Genomic DNA, 20,211 nt, shown 5'->3' on the forward strand with positions numbered 1-20,211 from the left:
CCATCCTCTTGGGAACCACAATACATTTGTGTGAAATGGGTCTGATAATCTATCCTGTTGTGATAAGACAGCTGCCTGAATTATCATTTTTTCCATAACCCTAACCACCTTTCTATCACCACCCCCACAATATGAAGGAGTTGGACCAGGAGCCTAGAAGCTGTTACTGTAGTATAATCAAAAAATGCTCATAACTGGTGGCATTCACTGAGGGGTTCAGGGCAGTGAGGAACACCATTTAAAGAATATGGAGAGGGGGCAGCTAGGTGGCGCAGTGGATAGAGTACTGGTCCTGGAGTCAGGAGTACCTGAGTTCAAATCCAGCCTCAGATACTTTAAAAAAAAAAAAAGAACATGGAGAGGATTTTGACTTGTGATTTCATTGGTGTGGGAAACTCAAAAGGAGGAAACTTCTCCCTCTGACAAAGCAAGTTAGTATCTCTGTGCAATTAGTCTTAAAACAGTTACCTCCAGCTTAATTTACAAGTTAAATGACTTGTCCAGGGTCACTCAGTCTGGGTTGGTATCAGAACCAGAGTCTCAGGTCATTCCCCTATCCACTTGATCATATTACCACTACACCTCAGTATCAATTCAAACTCTTACTTTTTCCTCCTAAAAACAAAGCAACTAAGGTTGAAGGAGAAAAGAATTACCTTTCTTAATAATCCAGCTTCTGGTAAGGCCAACCCTATCCCCTCTTTTCAAATACCCTTTTCAAAGGCAAACAACTAGCCCTTAGTTCTCTCCCATGTTTCCACCTGTTCAACTTTGTACACTGACCACTAAATCACTGTGGCAAAAGTGCTTGGGCTTGGCTGTCTTATCACTTCAGGCTCCCTTTCTACTACAACTTACTTTCCCAGGGGCCCCTGTTGTCCTTTCCACCTTTCCACCTCCCCAGGATTAGCTAGCACGCACTCTGCCACGGCTTCAGTCATATCCATGGTCTACTCTCTTGAAGCCAAAGCAAGGAGAAGGTGGGGGGGGGGGGGGGGGGGGGAGAACTGGTTCACACTATAGTACTTCTTTAGAAGCAGCTATCTGAAAAGACAACGACACCTCCCTGCATGGAAAAGGCACAGTGAAGCTTGCTAGAGTGAACTGGTTCTTTGTCTCAATGAAGTTCTTGGGGGGGGGGGGTTGATTCTTACCACATTGCTACTGCTGCTGTCCCTAGAGAGTTGAAGAAATCTGTCTATACTGGGCAGGAAGGGCCCCACCTACTGCTGCAAAAAAAAAGAATAGGTAAAGGCCATAAACAAAGACAGACTTGTAGTTTATTTTGTATTTTTTTTAAAATAAATACACTTTACATTAAAGAAAAAGGCCTTTGATTTGTAATTTTTCACACAGGAGAAAGGGAAGAAAAAAAAAGATAAAAAAAAAACTGAATCACGAAGAAAAATAGAGAGGGAGTGAACTTATATCACAAGTTCCCTCATCTCCACAAAACCAGTATCCACAGTGACCAAAATACCAGGACCTGCTCTTGCCTGCCATTCCGTGAGGGTGGGTGAATGAATATGTGCATATACATGGCAAACAGCAGTCAATGTCTGCCTTCCTCCCAAGCTCTGGCACGAAGGCACCTCAAGTCAAGGAAAAAAACACCAACATCCTGACAGCATGTGAGGCAACAAAACCTTTTTTTTAAAAAATCATATATTATATTTATAATAAAATAGTCTTAATCCTTATCAATTTAAGAAACCACGATTTTCCTTTTCTTTTTAAATACTTGTGTAAAAACGCCTCTTTATATTGATCTTTGGGCATCACTTTCTCCCAAAGGAAATGAAGCTTAGGGGACAAGGTACCCGGTGGATATAAGTTCACACCCTCTTTGCTATAAACACCTGCAATTTTTTGTTTTTTGCTTTTATATAAAACTATTTCTTGTTCTTTAGTAAAGAACTTTATACAAAGAAAATATATTGTGAAATATCCCCAGAGAAGTGGGGCTTTTCCTTAAGGAAAGATTTGTCCATCCTGGAGGAAGTGGGGAAAAGAAGGCAGAAAAAGGGCCTGACCCCTCGTCTCTTTATTGAATGGCCACTGTTGGGCACAATTGATTCTCTGCTTAAGCCAAAACCCTCCTAGCTTGAAGCCTACAGGTTCTTGGAAAATAGCTATCCCTGGGAAAGGGGATAGAGACAGGGATGGGAGAGAGAGAAGAGGTGTCAGGGAGGCTTGTTCTGAATTCGCTGCTCATTTGGTCTCCTGCCTGCCAGGAATAGAATTTCTTCAGTGGGCATCCATATGATGATCACTCCTCACTCATTCAAAGATAAGATGATGTCGTCTTCCAAATCGGAGTTATCTGTGCTATCAGCTGGAAAGGTAGAGAAGAAAAAGGGAGGTAAAGAGGAGGTTATGTGCTGAACCTGGAGGCAGTGTTCAGAAAGTCCTGCGCTCTACCTTTATCCTCCCTGAGTGGGTCAATTACCATGTTCAAGAAAGGAGAAAACAGACCAATTAGCTCCTCGGTGTTGGCAGCTGTGAGCACATCTGTTGCTGGCAACCATATCCTACCCTGGGAAATCTCAGTTCAATGTTCTTTTAAAAAAGGTAAAGGCAATTTTAACTTTTCTTTTCTTAGGAACCTTTCTGCTGCCTGACAGGGAACCTCAATCCAAACAGAAAGGAGATATTCCCCATCCAGGGTTTTAGCAGGGGTCCATGTCATACAGTGCTGAACCCGAGATCATGGAGTGGCAGCCAAGCCCAGAGGATCCTAAGATTCTCAGGGGACAGAGAACAAGATGTTACTCAGAATAGTGTTCTTAAGACAGAATATATAAAACTTACATAGGGGTCCTCCCATCTTAGTGCTACCTGGGTAACAGGGTAAGTCAATATTCACAATTCCATGTAAGTTGAATATTCCATCCCATCTTGGTTTCTCATTTGTTAACCACATTCTCATGGCCTAAAGATTCTAGACTAGAAATGAGGGGTGTCAGTAATGAGACTCTGGATGTTAGGAACTTGGATATTTCCCCCTAAACTTCTCAGAACCGCCCCCCATGTAACATTCATCAAATCTTTTTCTCCTGTAGAAGGTCTGGGATTTACCATCAGTGAGCCTCTTCATTAGCAGCATCACCTTCTAAAGAAAGATGGCCTGTCCAGACTTCCAACTAAAAAACCCTATGGGAACACCAATTACCTTTGGAGTATTAGCTATCTGACAGCAATGCCAACAGAGAGGCTATTTTGAAATTCAAGGCAGGGATTTGACTTCCTTGAGACTTGCTCCTACTCTCAACAATGGAGGTCTAAGGCCCACCTAGAACACACCACTGAGCATCTTTTATGCATATAAAGTTCCGATAGCCTGCTTCATTATGTTCCTTCCTCCTCACATCTGCAGGCTGTACTAATGCCCTCTTATATAACATTGCTTGGAAATGCAAGGAGTCAAATCTGATTCTCTCAGCTCCCTCTATATTTATAAAGCCTACATGGTCATTCAAAAGGGGGTCATCACATATAATTTGAAATCAAGCAGGGGGGCGGCTAGGTAGCACAGTGGATGAAGCACCAGCCCTGGAGTCAGGAGTACCTAGGTTCAAATCCAGTCTCAGACACTTAATAATTACCTAGCTGCGTGGCCTTGGGCAGGCCACTTAACCCCATTTGCCTTGCAAAAAAAAAAAAAAAAAAAAAAAACCTGAAATCAAGCAGGACAGGAGAAAGCCTGACTCTAGTTTCAGTGTCCATTTTGGCTGTTCACAAAACAGAAAATGCCAATGAATGAGAAAACAAAAATTTTTAGCAATCCTGTAATTCCCATGGAAGGGAATGAGTTGACTTCTCGTCTTAGCTATGTGATTACTAAACATTTACTGTCTCTTTAATAGGCTTAAAGCTTCCAAATGGATAAAGATCAGGTCTCATACTCTGCAAAATTTTATTCTTCAGATTTTTTCTGATACTAGAGTTAATTAACCACCTTATTGGAAATTACAGGTAAATCAAAACATTTTCCCAAACATCACTTCCAAGAAAAAGAGAAGGAGACAATAGAGCTCTTGAGCAAGTCTAGACCAGATGGCTAAAGTAACAGCTCCTGGGATCAGAGGAATCACAATCAAGCAAAGGAGACAGAAAGCAAAGATCTTCTAAGAAAACAAGGAAGGAAGATTAGAGAATAGAGACCTGGAATTACTGGAGTAAATTACTAAAGGTTATCTAATCTCATCTCCAGCAGTCTAGAAAAGAGATGCCAAGAAGGCTGGGGGCTCAAAGAAGAGAAAGGAGGCCAACACAGCCTATTATCTCATGTGGGCTTAACCACTTGACTTTCCTGCCCCCAAACCCTAGAGATGGCCAAAGACACATCTGGAAATTAAGGTATACCAAATGGACCAGGACAATTCATTCCAAAGTACTAGACCCAACTGTGGGGAAGTGAAACCTAACCATAAGCTTTAGCTAACATGCATGGTCAACAACCAAGAAAAGGCAATTAAGGAATTCTGTAGCCTTAATCTTTAAGCTAGTTTCAAAAAGTTGATTCAATTTTTGATACTATGAAAGTGAACTATGAAAAATTATGTAAGAAGACTGACTTTCAAGAATACCACTCCTGTTGACTGTTCTCTCACATGAGGGAAATGAGAAAAAAAAAAAAAAACAAAGCTTTGACAGAAAAGACACTTTGTAAACACACAGTTATATAAATACTTGGCCAGACCTCACCATCACTGCTATCAATTTAACTCATGTTACAGGACTTTCGTCCTACTTAGCCTGTGCTATTTTTTTTTTTAAGAGTAAACTGGATGCTTGGCAGTATGTGCCAAACCAGATAACCTAGAAAAGTCTTCTCAGGACACTGAGAAATCTTAAGAAACCTAATGACCCTGAAGTAAGCAAACAAATTCCCCTTCTTAGGGGGAATGAATATGCATGTGCATATACATGGCAAACAGCAACGTCTGCCTTCCTCCCCAACTCTGGCACAAAGTCTAGCCAGAGTGGCTAGAACACAGGACAACAGTAATGCCTAAGCCTCATCCCCTGAAAACAGGCCATTTGTAGCCTAAGAGACTGCTCTCAATGCCATCATAACTTTGAAAAACCGAAGTACACTAAGCACAGTCTACAAGCTGAGACTGATGATGTATTCTGGGTTATTCTCTATGCTCACTATAAACTTTTTTTCCCACCTGTACTACCCAACCTTTCCCTCCCCTCCAGCACCTATGAGGTAATAATTGAAGCTTCTTTCCCAAAGCTTCTGCACCAGAAGCTTTCCCCCTCTGAACAACACAAGTACTGTGCCTGTAGATTTGGCTTGGGAGAAAGTAGTACCCAAATCTCAAATGCTTGATGCCCTGATGGCTACAATAGGAAGTAATTTCACAAGCCAAACTCAAATTTTGGTGGCCTTGCATTCAAACTAAAAAATTAAAAAATTAAAGCAGTACTCACTTGCATTAGCTGGCACCACCACGAACTGGACTTTACTCTCCGCCACGGCTGCTTGCCACCCCTTTTAATGTGCCTCACTAAACCCTTGTCATTTAAGTGAATTAAAAATTGACAATGTCGATACAGCTTGTATCCCGTGTCCAATTAAGTACAATAAAAATGTTTAATAAAACCTGTCCCCCACCCCCCCACTTTTTATAATAATGTTGATATGTTTCACCCACCCCTTACTCCATGCCAAGTCCTTTGACAAAGAAAAAAAAAAACCTTCTGCTGAATAGAAACTCTTCCTGGGAAAAGATAAAAGTCTCTCCAAAGCACTGCCCCATCTCCTGGGCTGTCCTAGCATCTCAGTCTCCAAGTGCAGGAAACAGGTTGATAAACAGCCTTCTCCCTTCTCTCAGTAGGATAGATGGGAGTTATAGTACCCAACTCCTCCCCCCAAAAGAGTTTCCTTAAAATAACAACAGAAGTTCATGGAAGTGGCTACAGAGAAGCCAGTGTCCTCTAAGTTGGTCTTAGATTCTTTGATTAAAACCAACAAGATATATCCCAGAGAAAATGTCCTTACATCACAGTTTAAAGGGGATTACCTGACTTATACCTCCAACTACATAATTTCCTCCCCTCTGTCCCCACCACCTTCCCCGCCACCATTAAACCCATCCATTATAAAAACAGGTCAACTATGACGAGGCTTGGCTTTAATTAGGTCTGTGTTGTGTCCTCTTCTCTTTGGACATAATACCTACCACCTTTAAAAGTGCTGACTGGACTATATATAAGAAAACCCGCTGGAGATCATAGGGATTATTTCCCCAAAATTCATGAGTTTGGCCACAGATGGGCAGTGAAGCACTACAACGAAACAGAAGAACAGCATGAATGAATCCGCCAGTGATGCGAACACCTTACTGAGGGGCTGGTGAGCAGCCTAAACGGGAGTCTGCACTAAATGAGTGTTGACAATTCAGCTAAGAGGTAAAAATGATCTTATTTTACATCATTAGCTGGTTTTTACAGGATTCCTGAGCAAAAACAAGGGACAACCCTATCTCAGAAGCACATAGGGCCACCAAGTTTGGTCCTAATGGGAAATGTATTATCTATGGCTTTGCTGGCTTATTCATCACGAGGAGGAGGAGGAGGAGGAGGAGGAGGCAAAGAAGGAAGAAGGGCTAAGCAGAACAGAAAGAAATGAGAAGAGAGAATGTGTCCCACCGCTTCTAAGAGGGAGGAGCCAATAGCAGAGAGGAAAAGGACAACACAATGGACTCTATCACTTTATCTCTTTAGAAATGAATAACTGTTCATGAGAGCTTCTTCTGATGAATTCAGACGTGCCCCTCAGATGGAACAAACAACTAAATTTTTTCCATCTGATCTAGGAAGTTTAGTCCTCTGAAGGTAAGGGACCAGTTGGTTACACAGTTTATGTGGTGAGATAGCAAATAAACACAGGTGCTGACTTTGCCTTTCCTCCAAGGGAAATGTACGGTTAGCAGCTGAGGGCAGAGCAAAGAAGACATATTTGACTCTCCATCTGGGTTGGCATGTAGTAATGAATACGCTCTGATGCTTCCTAGGATCAGAGTGATGGTTCTGTCTATACTTACTGTCTCCTAGTATCAATTCAACTTCCTCATCTGCATCAGAGTCTTCATCCTCCCCTTCATCTCCTTCTTCAAGCAAGTTAGCCAGCTCTTCATCTGAAGGAGAGAAGTCATTATCACCATCTTCACCAGCATTTTCATTGTTTTCATCCTCCTCTAACTCTGCTTCCAGCAGTTGGTCAGTGTCAAGTTCATCAAGATCATCTGTGTCATCATCATCTTCATCATCATCTTCTTCCTCCTGTTCTTCTTCTTCCTGTAGAGAAATCAATAGGTTCATTAGGACAAATGCCTCAAAACCAAACTCATGGCAGAAACATCAGATTTAGCTTTTATCAAACAGGTTACTTTATCAAATGGATGGGGAAATTACCTAAGAAGTACCTTACTCCCAAATTCTCAGGCATTTTTGGATTAGTCCTGGTTTAAAGTATCACACTGATAACTCTGAGATTCACAAGCTATGTCTACCCACAGGAAAGCATAGCACAAAAAAGGAAATATCTCCTCGAAAGGACTCCCAGTTCAAAATATTAGACTGCTTTGTCAAGCCAAGTTCAATCTCTATTCAACCTTCAGCAGTTCACCTAAAACTGCCCAACAAGGTATTAAAAGTTAAGCAAAAATCTAATCACAAGACAAGAGAGAATTAAACTCATCTTCATGCCTCTCCTGCCTCAGCCAAAGCAAGAAAAAAAAATTCAAATATGAATCATTTAAATAAGAATAGAACAAGTTTCTTTCAATAATCAAGTAAATTCTGTTTTAGAACTGAGAAAATACATGCCAGTTAGAGCCAAATGAGTATTTAAATTCATCTTCTCAAGATCCCACTGCATTTTCAACGTCCTAGGTTTGATGTTTTGCATTGTTAGGATATAATGCAACTATAATATCCCCATTATTCTTACCATAAAACAAAAGAACAAATTCTATCATAACTACAATGCAGAGGTATAAGCCCCAAGTGATAATACAATTCAACACACAATTCTTCACTTCATCAATCAACCACAATGTGCTAAACTGTTAATGTATTTCTCCCAAGATCTTCTCAGAGACAGAAAAGGTACTACTAGGAAATGAATGGAATGTTTTGATCCCCGTTCTCAGGGTTTTGCAAATTCTACAATCTGCCATTTGTTACCAAGTTTAACTTTGCACAGGAATGTAATCAAACTTCCCATCCTGGCTTGAACACCAATTACTAAAATGTAAATAGCAAAGGAATGCTGTAACTTGCATTCAATATGATTCTTAGTAATGGACCCTCCCCAACCCAGAACACAAGTGAGGAATGTAACCAACAAGCTCCAAATAAAAAAATTATAATATAAACCAATTATTTTTACAACCCACAAATATCTCTGACCTTCCTTCAATCAACCAGAATTTACTAGTTTGGTTGGTTGCTTTTTTTCTTCTGCCTACTATGTCTGAACTAGTATCAGTAAGAATTTTAACCATCTAATGACCTGGAATTGTCAATTATTACTATGAATTCACAGATTTTTAGAAGTAACAGTACAATGTTTTCACATAAAGAATAAAGAAAGAAAGGTGGCACATGTAAAACCGAAACTCTTAGTTTACTATTTAGTGGGACCAGCTTGAGGTCTACAGCACTAAGGAACACAAAATGAGACCACTGTACCTTTGGGTTATCAATAACTATTCACTCAACTGAAGTGAATCAAGAGAAAGATAAGTCAAATCACTGCAAAAACACCAGGTAATTAATACTGACATGAGCAAAATAATCAAAATTTAAGGAAAAAATGAATACCTTGTCAAGTCCAAAAACAAAACAAAAGGAAAAAATGAATCCCTCGTCAAGTCCAAAAACAAAACAAAACAAAACAAAACTACACACAGACTAGATAGATTACAATTGAAAGAAGTAATCATCTTTGCTGGCACATTTTTGTGACCTTTACCCTACCATCATGACAAGCAATTGGGTGTGAAAAGCAGGCACATATAAAAAAAGACAAATCCCAAGTCAGGTGAGAATATACAAAATTAGAGTAAAATGTTAAAAGAGTCACCAGTGAATCAAGCAACTGAATGAGATACATGTTGCTAGGTCTAAGATCTCATAAAATGTTATTATTACCTTAGCTTAGCCCTAGGTAAGAAGAAATTCTATTTCCTAAAAGTAATTCTGAAAGGGTCCTAAGCTTTGCAGACAAAATTCCAAATTCATAAGTCCTGAACTTGGGCCTATCTGGGCCTTCAACAATTCTAAAAAATCCAACTTTTCACTTCATCTCCCTGTATTTGAACTAATTCTAGACAAAGCCATCAAAGAAGACCCAGGGAACACTGCTATTAATTATAAGAAAAAGAGGTAAGAGGAATGTTCAGAAATCTGCCTGATTAAACTTCTAGTGTTTAAAAACCAATACTAGTTTATTTTCTTTTTTTTAAAATTATTTTGAACATTCATTACTAGTTTATTTTCTACAATACCACATATGGATAGGACTGTTATGAATCCAACTCCTCTAAAGCCAAAGTACTCTTATAAATAATTCATCTAACTTATCTAAAAAATTCATAGAAAGATTCCAGGAGAATCCCTCCTGTTTCAAGTATAAGGCAGCAGCAAAGTACTCCAGCTTTCATAATTAAGTATCAAGGTTTATATGAGCAAGAGACCGACAAAAAGATCAAAGAAAAAAAATGGCATTCAGGAATTCCTCCTGCCCCCCAGCCCACCCCCCCCGGGTCAAACAAGACAGTGGCTTGGGAACAGGATTATTATATAAACACTTTACAGCCTTATCACTCCCTTTGGGTTCAAGTTTAGAACTGGGGTCTGAATTCAATTAATGGGAATAACTGTTACATATCAACAAACTATAAAAAGGTCAACTTTTATATATAATATATATACATATATACATATATTATATATATACTTAAAACCAATGTTGTAAGTTTTCCTTAATATCTTAGAGAAAGCAAGCCATATTTCAGTACTATCTTAAAAACTATTTTGACTTTTCTCCCTTAAAGATAGATTTTTTACCTTGAGAATCTAATAGTTCCAGTTTCCTTTAACCAAATTATTACTTTTTCCTTCTGGAATTCCTTTCCAAGTGGGTAAGAAAAGAACAGTGGAGTCCTATACAAAATACTGGAATCTCTCCTTTTAGCAATGATTTCTAATGTGATCCATTTCAAACAGGTCCCTGCATCCAACTATCATAATCAGCAAGGAAGCAATGCATTTTTTAATCAAAATGGAAGGGACAATTTCTAGCCAATTCAATGGGTTTTCAAGATTCACAATCTGCCTTTCCACTTGCCCAATCAGAAATACATTTAGTTTGTTCCAGTTGTTTTAAATACAGCTACTGTTATCCTTTTGCTGAGTAGCAATTAAATTGCTCCTCAGGCAAGCTCCTAGTGGAGTCACATTTCTATTTCTTTTTTTTTTAGTTTTTTTTTTTGCAAGGCAATGGGCTTAAGTGGCTTGACCAAGGTCACACAGCTAGGTAATTATTAAGTGTCTGAGGCTGGATTTGAACTCAGGTACTCCTGACTTAAGGACCGGTGCTCTATCCACTGCGTCACCTAGCTGACCCTCATGTCTCTATTTCTCAAAAATCTTACTTTCCTCCTTTTTAGCTATTTTTCCTTATACTCATAATTATGATCACCATCACCATCATCATCATCATCATCATCATCTATTGATGCTATTTAAAAAATTTTTATTAGGTTTTTGCAAGGCAAATGGGGTTAAGTGGCTTGCCTGAGGCCAGAAACAGGTAGGTAATTATTAAGTGTCTGAGGCTGGATTTGAACTCAGGTACTCCTGACTCCACGGTTGGTGCTCTATCCACTGCACCACCTAAGCGCGCTCATCCTATTTAAAATTAAATACACTCAAATGTATCTTCCTTTTCTAAGACACTCACTATCATTTAATTAAAAGGTTTCTTTTTCTCTCATAAAGAGGCCTTCTGGGTAGAATTACCTTCCTTCAAGAACAGAACAGCTGACAATAACTTATGACTGATAGAGATAATCAAGACTTATTTTATGATAAATCTTTTTCAATTGATGATAATAAGCATGAGACTATTCAAAACTCTTCTTTCTAGAAACAAAATAGCTACTTTTCCAACAGAAGTAGCATTAACCTTATTTTTCCAGGCAAATCATGCCATCTGAACTGAGCAGCTTGTCTTAACAACTGGTACAAGGATGAGACGATAGTTTTATATGTGATCCAGACCTGACCCTAATATTATGACCCAGGTAGCCTTCTTTTTCAAAATAAAAATTCTGTACCTTATACTATCTGCAATATTTGCTATCTTTTTGTTACATCTGGAATAAGACTTGCTACCCAGCTGATTCATTTTAGGTTCAGATAGCTGCATTCTACCCCCTCCCCCATTAATGTCTAAAACTTATACATTTAAGCCATTTTACCAGGAAATGTGAGCCTATCAGATACAATATATTCAACTATGGCTATGATTGATATGAGTAAAGAATCTTACCATCCGCTTCTATGCAGTCAGAGGACACATGGACGGACACAATACAGGAAACACAGCATACAATGTGTCATAGATTCCAAAATGGAGTGGAGAAAAGATAGAGTTATTCTCTTGTTGAGGTTTACTTTACAAAAAATATGTTTAACAATAATTAGATGACTTCTGCTTGATGATTTTTCAAAATGCCTAAATCTTATGGGCAGTCCTCTTACCTTAAATATATCACTTTCTATAGAGGTATACTACTTTAAAAACAATTAATTGAATTTTAAACTTTTATTTGTTTTTACTACATTGTCAACATCAAAATTATTGACTTGCCTATTAAACAGATACTTTTGTCTCAATTAGATTTAATCAAGATAACAATCTCCTTATTTATATTATAATCAAATTACCTTTCAGGTTTACAGGCATACGAACCCTGGGATAATCTATGGATGCCTTTTTGATTCCAAATAAAACTTTGTGCACATTTTCTCATGAATAATAAGAAAAAAGCACTAGTTTAGTCTATATTGTGTTGGGTTAAGTCACTTTGAGGTACAACTCATTAAACTTTAAAGGAAAAATCTAAAGAGGTGAAAGGAGAAAGATAACCATTAAAATATAGTGGGGGGTTTTTCTGATCTTATTTAATTTTATCAGACTGCTGAGGGCCACTTAGACTTTATATTATTTTAGTAAGGAGAACATGCAAAGAGAGATCACTCAAGCCTCTGATTCCTGTGCCACAGAAAAAGAACAAATGTTCAAGGTCAAACTACTAACATCTGAGAAGATTAGAACACAAAATTTTGTGGTTTTGGTTAAAAAAAATTTGAATAGAAAATGACCCATATGAAAACGACTGGCCTGGAGCTATTAAATACAGAGCAAAGGCACACTAATCTAAACAAAGCAGAAAAAGAGAGCTAGGACCAAGGAAATAGTAAGATTACAGTGGCCAAAGAAGAGCAGAGAAATGTGATGAAGTGACACACACTCCACAAATTCTCATGACTGCAAATGTGACTCAATCAAACTCAAATTATAAAGAAGCTTTACTCAAAATAAACCCCAACCCTCACTTGTACTTCCACCTTCACCCTCCACATAAATCAAAAGCACAAGAAAGTTAAGGTTTTAGAGGGGTATAAGAAGTTCACCATCCGGATACAGATTTCAGGACTAGATTTTAATTTAAGGTCTACTCTTAACATTTGCCCAAAATAAGAAGAATACAACACAAGAAATACTGTAAAGAATCTAATTCAGTGACATCATTTTATTTGCCATCTATATATGAAACCCAAAGAAATCTCAAATGACATTTAAGAAATTTGATGATCTGTCAAGACAAAAGGTAATATGGAGCCAAGGTCTCGGATAAGACATGCAACCCAGATGATTCACAAAATACAATGATAATAATTGCTAACATTTACACAGTACTTACTAAGTGTAGGCACTATACTAAACACTTTTCAATTATCTCATTTGAACCTCACAACCTTCAGGGAGGTAGGTGCTGTTATTATCCCCATTTGACAAATGAGGAAACTGAGGAAAACAGGGTGAAGTGACTTGCCCAGGGTTACACACAAGTAAGTGTCCGAGAAATCAGGTCTTCTTGACTCTAGCCCAGCAACCTGGGCATTATATCACCACCTGGCTGCCCTACTGATAATAACAGAAATATGCCACCCCATCAGATTCATGCAATATAAGATTTCATAAAATTAAAATGACTCACCTCTAACAATGACTGCCTTAAAGTAAGGTCATGGCATAATATTTTGGTATTTTCTAAGCCTTCCAGAACTTAAAAACACTGAGAGAAGTTCTATCAAATAGGTTCATTTGTTCAGTTTGACACCCTAGCTGGCTACCTACCTCCCCCCCACCTTCCCTATATTCTCTTCCTAATCAAAAACATCAGAACTCCTCATTGGTTTATTCAATTGAGTGTTCCCTAAGAACAATTAAATATCTCCCTGTAACAGAACGAATTCATCTGCTCCCTTTTCTTCTCTATCCCCTGCTTCTGAGCCTTCAGAAGAAAGTTATGTAGGAAAGTGTGCCAAGAAAAAGAAAACACAATTGTAACTTTCCCTCCCCAATGGGTCCCAATCTATCAAGTAGTTCTCTAGGCCCATTGTTCAAAGGCTTCTGAGAATACTCTTTGATTCAGTTGGTCTCTTCCACTCCCTTAATATTTTATATGACTTTTCTCCCACTTTTGTAGAAGGACAACTATTTTATAGAAAGGTGATCTGCAAGTCACCTTTTAAAACACACTTGAGGAAGAGAGGAAGGGGAAGTTTTTTCCTTTTATTTTAAAATCAAAGAACTGCAATGTCCTGGAGCTATGGATTGGTCCGTCCATTCTGGAACTGTGCCCCAAAAAAATAGCATAACTGGGAATATCCTTTAACTGATACTCCAGAGAAAATAAAGGAGGAAAAGGAATCATATGTATAAAAATATTTACTGCTACTCTTTCTGTAACAGCAACTATAATAAATGCTTTATAATTACTATCTCATTTGAGTCTCATAACAACCATAGGAGGTTGGATGCTGTTATTATCTCAATTTGACAGATAGAAAACTGGGAAAAACAGTGAAGTGATTTGCCACAGGGTTACACTGCAAGTATCCATAATTAAGAAATGGCTAAACAAATTCGGTATGCAACTATAAGAAAATATTTATAGCTGCTATAAGAAATATTTTAAAAAATGGTTTCAGAGAAACCTGAGAAGACTTGTATTACCTTAAGAAGACTGAAATGAAAAGAACCAGGAGACCAATTTATATAATAACAACATTGTAAAGATAAATAGCTTTAAAAGACTTAAGAAATCTATTCAACACTGAGAGCAACCAGCTGATCTGAGAGGATCAATGATGAAGTATCCACTTCCTAACAATCAATCAATAAATAAATAAATAAATATTTGTTAGCACCTCTCATATGACAAACTCTGTGTTGTGTGCTGATAGAGAAGTGAAAAACTCAAGGGTGTAGAATGAGATATATATTTTTTGAGACATGGTCAATGTGGAAATTTGTTTTGCTTTAGAATGGATATTTGTAAAATGGATATTTGTAAAAATTTGTAAAAATGTTCTTTTCAATAGGGATAGGATGGAAGGAGGAACTAAAATATTTTTGTTCCATTAAAAATGTATAAGCACTATACCCTTTAAAAACATAACTATAAACAATTATAAAAATAAACAAAATTATAATCAGTAGTCATAGTATTTAAATCTTTCTAGAGACTGATAGAGGGAAAAGTGGGGATAAGTAAAGGGAAAAGATTTTGCAAAGAAAGACAAATAACACTTGGGATAGTGGTGAGAGAAATAAAAGTGACAATACACAAAAACACATAACAGTCCTTAGATCTTATGTGGTCCTCATATAAATTAAAGATGACAAACAGGAAGGGCACAGGACGTACTAAAATCACATAATAAAATAAACCCTCATATATCTTCAACACTTCTGTATATGATTAGCAAGATTCAGAAGCAAGAGCTAGAAAGAGAAATCCCATTCAAAGTAACTTCAGACAATATAAAATGCTAGGGAGTCTACCTGCCAAAGCAGACTCAGAAACTCTATGAAAACAACTACAAAACACTTCTCACACAAATAAAATCAGCTTTAAATAACTGGGCAAATATCAACTGCTCATGGATAGGTCAAGCTAAAATAATAAAAATGACAGTTATAGCTAATTAAACTACTTATTTAGTGCCTTACCAATCAGAATTCAAAAAATGTACTTTAATGAGTTAGAAAAAAATTGTAAGTAAATTCATATGGAGAAATAAAAAGTCAATACTTTCCAGGCATTTAATGAAAAAAGTGCAAAAGAAGGTGGTTTAGCCCTAACAGATCTAAAATTATATTATAAAGCATCAGTCATCAAAACTGTCTGGTATTGGTTAAGAAATAAGAGTGGTGGATCAGTGGAATAGATTAGGTGCAATGGCAGGAAATGATTATAGTAAATCTGCTGTTTCATAAACCCAAAGACTCCAGCTTCTGTGGAAAAAACACAATCCTCGATAAAAGCTGTTGGGAAAATTGGAAGTTAGTAATGGAAGAAATGTGGATTAGACCAACATCTCACACCAAGATAAGATCAAAATAGGTACAAGATCTAGACATAAAAAACAATATTATAAGCAAACTAGGAGATCAAGGAATAGGTTACCTGTCAGATTTATGGAAAGGGAAGCAGCTGATGACCAAGAAGAGATGGAGAACAACATTAAAAACAAACTAGATAATTTTGATTACATTAAATTAAAAAGTTTTGCACAAACAACACCATTGTAACCAAGATCAAAAGAAATGTAGTAAATTGGGAAACAATTTTTATAACTAGCATTTCTGACAAAGGATTCATTTCTAAAATATATAGAGTGAACTGAGTCAAATTTATAAAATTTATTGAAAAAACAAGCCATTCCCCAACTGGATATTCCCAAAGGATATAAAGAGGCAATTTACAGCTGAGGAAATCAAAGCGATCCATAGTCATATGAAAAATTACTTACTAGAGAAATGCAAATTAAGGTATCTCTGAGATACCACCTCACACCTCTCAGATTGGCCAACATGACCAGAAAGGACAATTATTAATGCTGGAAGAAAGGTGGGAAATCTGGGACACTAATGCATTGTTGGTGGAGTTGTGAACTCATGCAACTTTTCAGGAGAGAAATTTGGAGTTATGCCCAAAGGGCAACAAAAATGTGCATACCCTTTGATGCAGCAATACCACTACTGGGTCTATACACTGAAGAGATTATACAAAAGGGATAAAACATCACTTGTACAAAAATATTCATAGTGGCCCTGTTTGTGGTGGCAAAGAATTGGAAATTGAGTGACTCCATCAATTGGAGAATGAATGAACAAATTGTGGTATATGTATGTCATGGAATGTTCTATTAGAAACCAGGAGGAATGGGAATTCAGGGAAGCCTGGAGGGATTGGCATGAACTGATGCTGAGTGAGATGAGCAGAACCAGAAAAACACTGTACACCCTAACAGCAACATGGGGGTAATGTTCAACCTTGATGGACTTGCTCGTTCCATCAGTGCAAAAATCAGGGACAATTTTGGGTTCTCTGCGATGGAGAAGAGCATCTGTATCCAGAGAAAGAATTGTGGAGTTTGAACAAAGACTATTACCTTTAATTTAGAAGAAAAAAAGCCTGTTATCTTATTATGTAATTCTGCTATCTCTTATACTTTATTTTTCTTCCTTAAGGATATGATTTTTCTCTCTCATCACATTCAACTTAGATCAATGTATACCATGGAAACAATGTAAAGACTAACAGACTACCTTCTGGTGGGGGGGGTGGAGAAAGAATGGGGTAAAATAGTAAAACACAAAATAAATAAAATCTTTCATTAAAAAAAGAAATGTAGTAAATTGGGAAACAATTTTTACAACTAGTATTTCTGACAAAGGACTCATTCCTAAAATATATATATAGAGAACTGTGTCAAATTTATAAAAAAAAAAAAACCAAGCCATTGGGGCAGCTAGGTGGCACAGTGGATAGAGCACTGGCCCTGGAGTCAGGAGTACCTGAGTTCAAATCCGGCCTCAGACACTTAATAATTACCTAGCTGTGTGGCCTTGGGCAAGTCACTTAACCCCAGTGCCTTGCATAAAAAAACAAAACAAGACATTTCCCCAATTGACAAATGGTCAAAGGATATGCAGAGGCAATTTACAGAAGAGGAAATCAAAGCGATCTATAGTCATATGAAAAATTGCTCTAAATCATTACTGATTAGAGAAATGCAAATTAAAGCAACTCTTAGGTACCACCTCACACCTCTCAGACTGTCCAATATGACCAGAAAGTTCAATGATCAATGTTGGAAGGGATGTGGGAAATCTGGGACACTAATGCATTGTTGGTGGAGTTGTGAACTCATCCAACCTTTCTGGAGAGTAATTTGGAATTATGCCCAAAGGGCAATAAAAATGTGCATACCCTTCGATCCAGCAATACCACTACTGGGTCTATACCGTTTTTTAAAATTTATTTTTATTAAAGATATTATTTGAGTTTTACAATTTCCCCCCAATCTTACTTCCCTCCCCCCCATCCCCCCACAGAAAGCACTCTGTCAGTCTTCACTTTGTTTCCATGTTGTACCTTGATCCAAATTGAGTGTGATGAGAGAGAAATCATATCCTTAAGGAAGAGACAAAAAAAGTCTAAGAGATAACAAGATCAGACAATAAGATATCTGGGGTTTTTTTCCCTAAATTAAAGGGAATAGTCCTTGAACTTTGTTCAAACTCCACGGTTCTTCATCTGGGTACGGATGGCATTCTCCTTTGCAGACGGCCCCAAAATTGTTCCCGATCGATGCACCCATGGAATGAGCGAGTCCTTCGAGGTTGAGCATCACCCCCATGTTGCCGTTAGGGTATACGGTGTTTTTTCTGCTTCTGCTCATCTCTCACTCAGCATCAACTCATGCAAATCCCTCCAGGCTTCCCTGAAATCCTGGTCCCTCCTGGTTTCTAATAGAACAATAGTGTTCCATGACCATAGGTATACCCCAGTTTGCTAAGCCCTTTCCCAATTGAAGGACCTTGACTTGATTTCCCATTCTTTGTCACCACAAACAGGGCTGCTATATATATATTTTTTGTACAAGTGATGTTTTTACCCTTCTTCATGATCTCTTCAGGGTACAGACCCAGTAGTGGTATCGCTGGGTCAAAGGGTATGCTCCTTCTTGTTGCCCTTTGGGCGTAGTTCCGAATTTCTCTCCTGAAAGGTTGGATGAGTTCACAGCTCCACCAACAGTGTAATAGTGTCCCAGATTTCCCACAACCCTTCCAACAATGATCATTATCCTTTCTGGTCATATTGGCCAGTCTGAGAGGTGTGAGATGGTACCTCAGAGAAGCTTTAATTTGCATTTCTCTAATAAGTAATGATTTAGAGCAATTTTTCATATGACTACAGATTGCTTCCTCAACTGTAAATTGCCTTTGCATATCCTTTGACCATTTGTCAATTGGGGAATGGCCTTTTGTTTTAAAAATATGACTCAGGGAGGCTAGGTGGCACAGTGGATAAAGCACCGGCCCTGAAATCAGGAGTACCTGGGTTCAAATCCGGTCTCAGACACTTAATAATTACCTAGCCGTGTGGCCTTGGGCAAGCCACTTAACCCCGTTTGCCTTGTGAAAAACTAAAAAAAAAATAATAATAATAATAATAATAATTATATATATATATATATATATATGACTCAGTTCTCTGTATATTTTAGAAATGAGTACTTTGTCAGAATCATTAGTTGTAAAGATTGTTTCCCAATTTACTACATTTCTTTTGATTTTGGTTACAGTGGTTTTATCTGTGCAAAAGCTTTTTAATTTAATGTAATTGAAATCATGTAGTTGGTTTTTGGTGATGTTCTCCAACTCTTCCTTAGTCATAAACTGCTCCCCTTTCCATAGATCTGACAGGTAAACTAGTCCTTTATCTTCTAATTTGCTTATAGTATTGTTTTTTATGTCTAAATCCTGTATCCATTTGGATCTTATCTTGGCAAAGGGTGTTAGATGTTGGTCTAATCTAAGTTTCTTCCATTCCAGCAGTTTTTATCAGAGAGAGTTTTTAAGCCCAATAGCTGGACTCTTTGGGTTTATCAAACAGCAGACTACTATAATTGTCTCCTGCTTTTGCACCTAGTCTATTCCACTGGTCCACCACTCTATTTCTTAGCCAATACCAAAGAGTTTTGATGACTGATGCTTTATAATATAATTTTAGATCAGGTAGGGCTAAGCCCCCTTCTTTTGCACTTTTTTTCATTAAGTTCCTGGAAATACTTGACTTTTTATTTCTCCATATAAATTTACTTATGATTTTTTTCTAACTCATTAAAGTATTTTTTTGGAATTTTGATTGGTAGGGCACTAAACAGATAGTTTAGTTTTGGTAGAATTGTCATTTTTATTATATTAGCTCTACCTATCCATGAGCAGTTGATATTTTCCCAGTTATTTAAATCTGATTTAATTTGTGTGAGAATTGTTTTATAATTGTTTTCAAAAAGTTTCTGAGTCTGTCTTGGCAAACAGACTCCCAAGTATTTCATATTGTCTGAGGTTATTTTGAACAGGATTTCTTTTCTAGCTCTTCCTGCTGTATCTTGCTAGACACATATAGAAAAGTTGAGGATTTATGGGTGTTTATTTTATAACCTGCAACTTTGCTAAAATTGCTAATTGTTTCTGGTAGTTTTTGGATGATTTCTTGGGATTCTTTAAGTAGTGGATCTATACCTTGAAGAGATCATGAAAAAGGGTTAAAACATCACTTGTACAAAAATATTCACAGCAGCTCTGTTTGTGGTGGCAAAGAATTGGAAATTGAGTGAACGTCCATCAATTGGGGAAAGGGCTGAACAAACTGTGGTATATGTAAGTTATGGAACACTATATGAAACCAGGAGGGATGGGAATTCAGAGAAGCCTGGAAGGATTTGCATGAGCTGATTCTAAACAAGATGAACAGACTCAGAAGAACAGTGTACATCCTAACAGCAACATGGGGGTGATGATCAACCTTAATGGTC

At 37.6% G+C, this 20,211-nt stretch overlaps 1 protein-coding gene across 9 annotated transcripts in view; it reads right to left on the reverse strand.

Moving 5' to 3' along the window:
- Positions 1-1,015: 1,015 nt before the first annotated feature.
- Positions 1,016-20,211, reverse strand: part of DCAF1 (DDB1 and CUL4 associated factor 1) — a 123,829-nt gene continuing 104,633 nt past the window's right edge. For 5 of the 9 annotated variants that reach the window (XM_074198059.1, XM_074198061.1, XM_074198060.1 and 2 more), the window contains exons 23-24: positions 11,576-11,584; positions 6,308-7,311 (exon numbers count right to left, since the gene is read on the reverse strand). In XM_074198059.1, coding sequence (XP_074054160.1) covers positions 6,790-7,311; positions 11,576-11,584 — 531 coding nt within the window. In that variant the 3' untranslated portion in view covers positions 6,308-6,789. The other 4 variants (XM_074198065.1, XM_074198067.1, XM_074198066.1 and 1 more) reach the window with 3 other exon arrangements.

This window comes from Macrotis lagotis, chromosome 8, assembly GCF_037893015.1.
Source record: "Macrotis lagotis isolate mMagLag1 chromosome 8, bilby.v1.9.chrom.fasta, whole genome shotgun sequence".
NCBI classification, from domain to species: domain Eukaryota; kingdom Metazoa; phylum Chordata; class Mammalia; order Peramelemorphia; family Peramelidae; genus Macrotis; species Macrotis lagotis.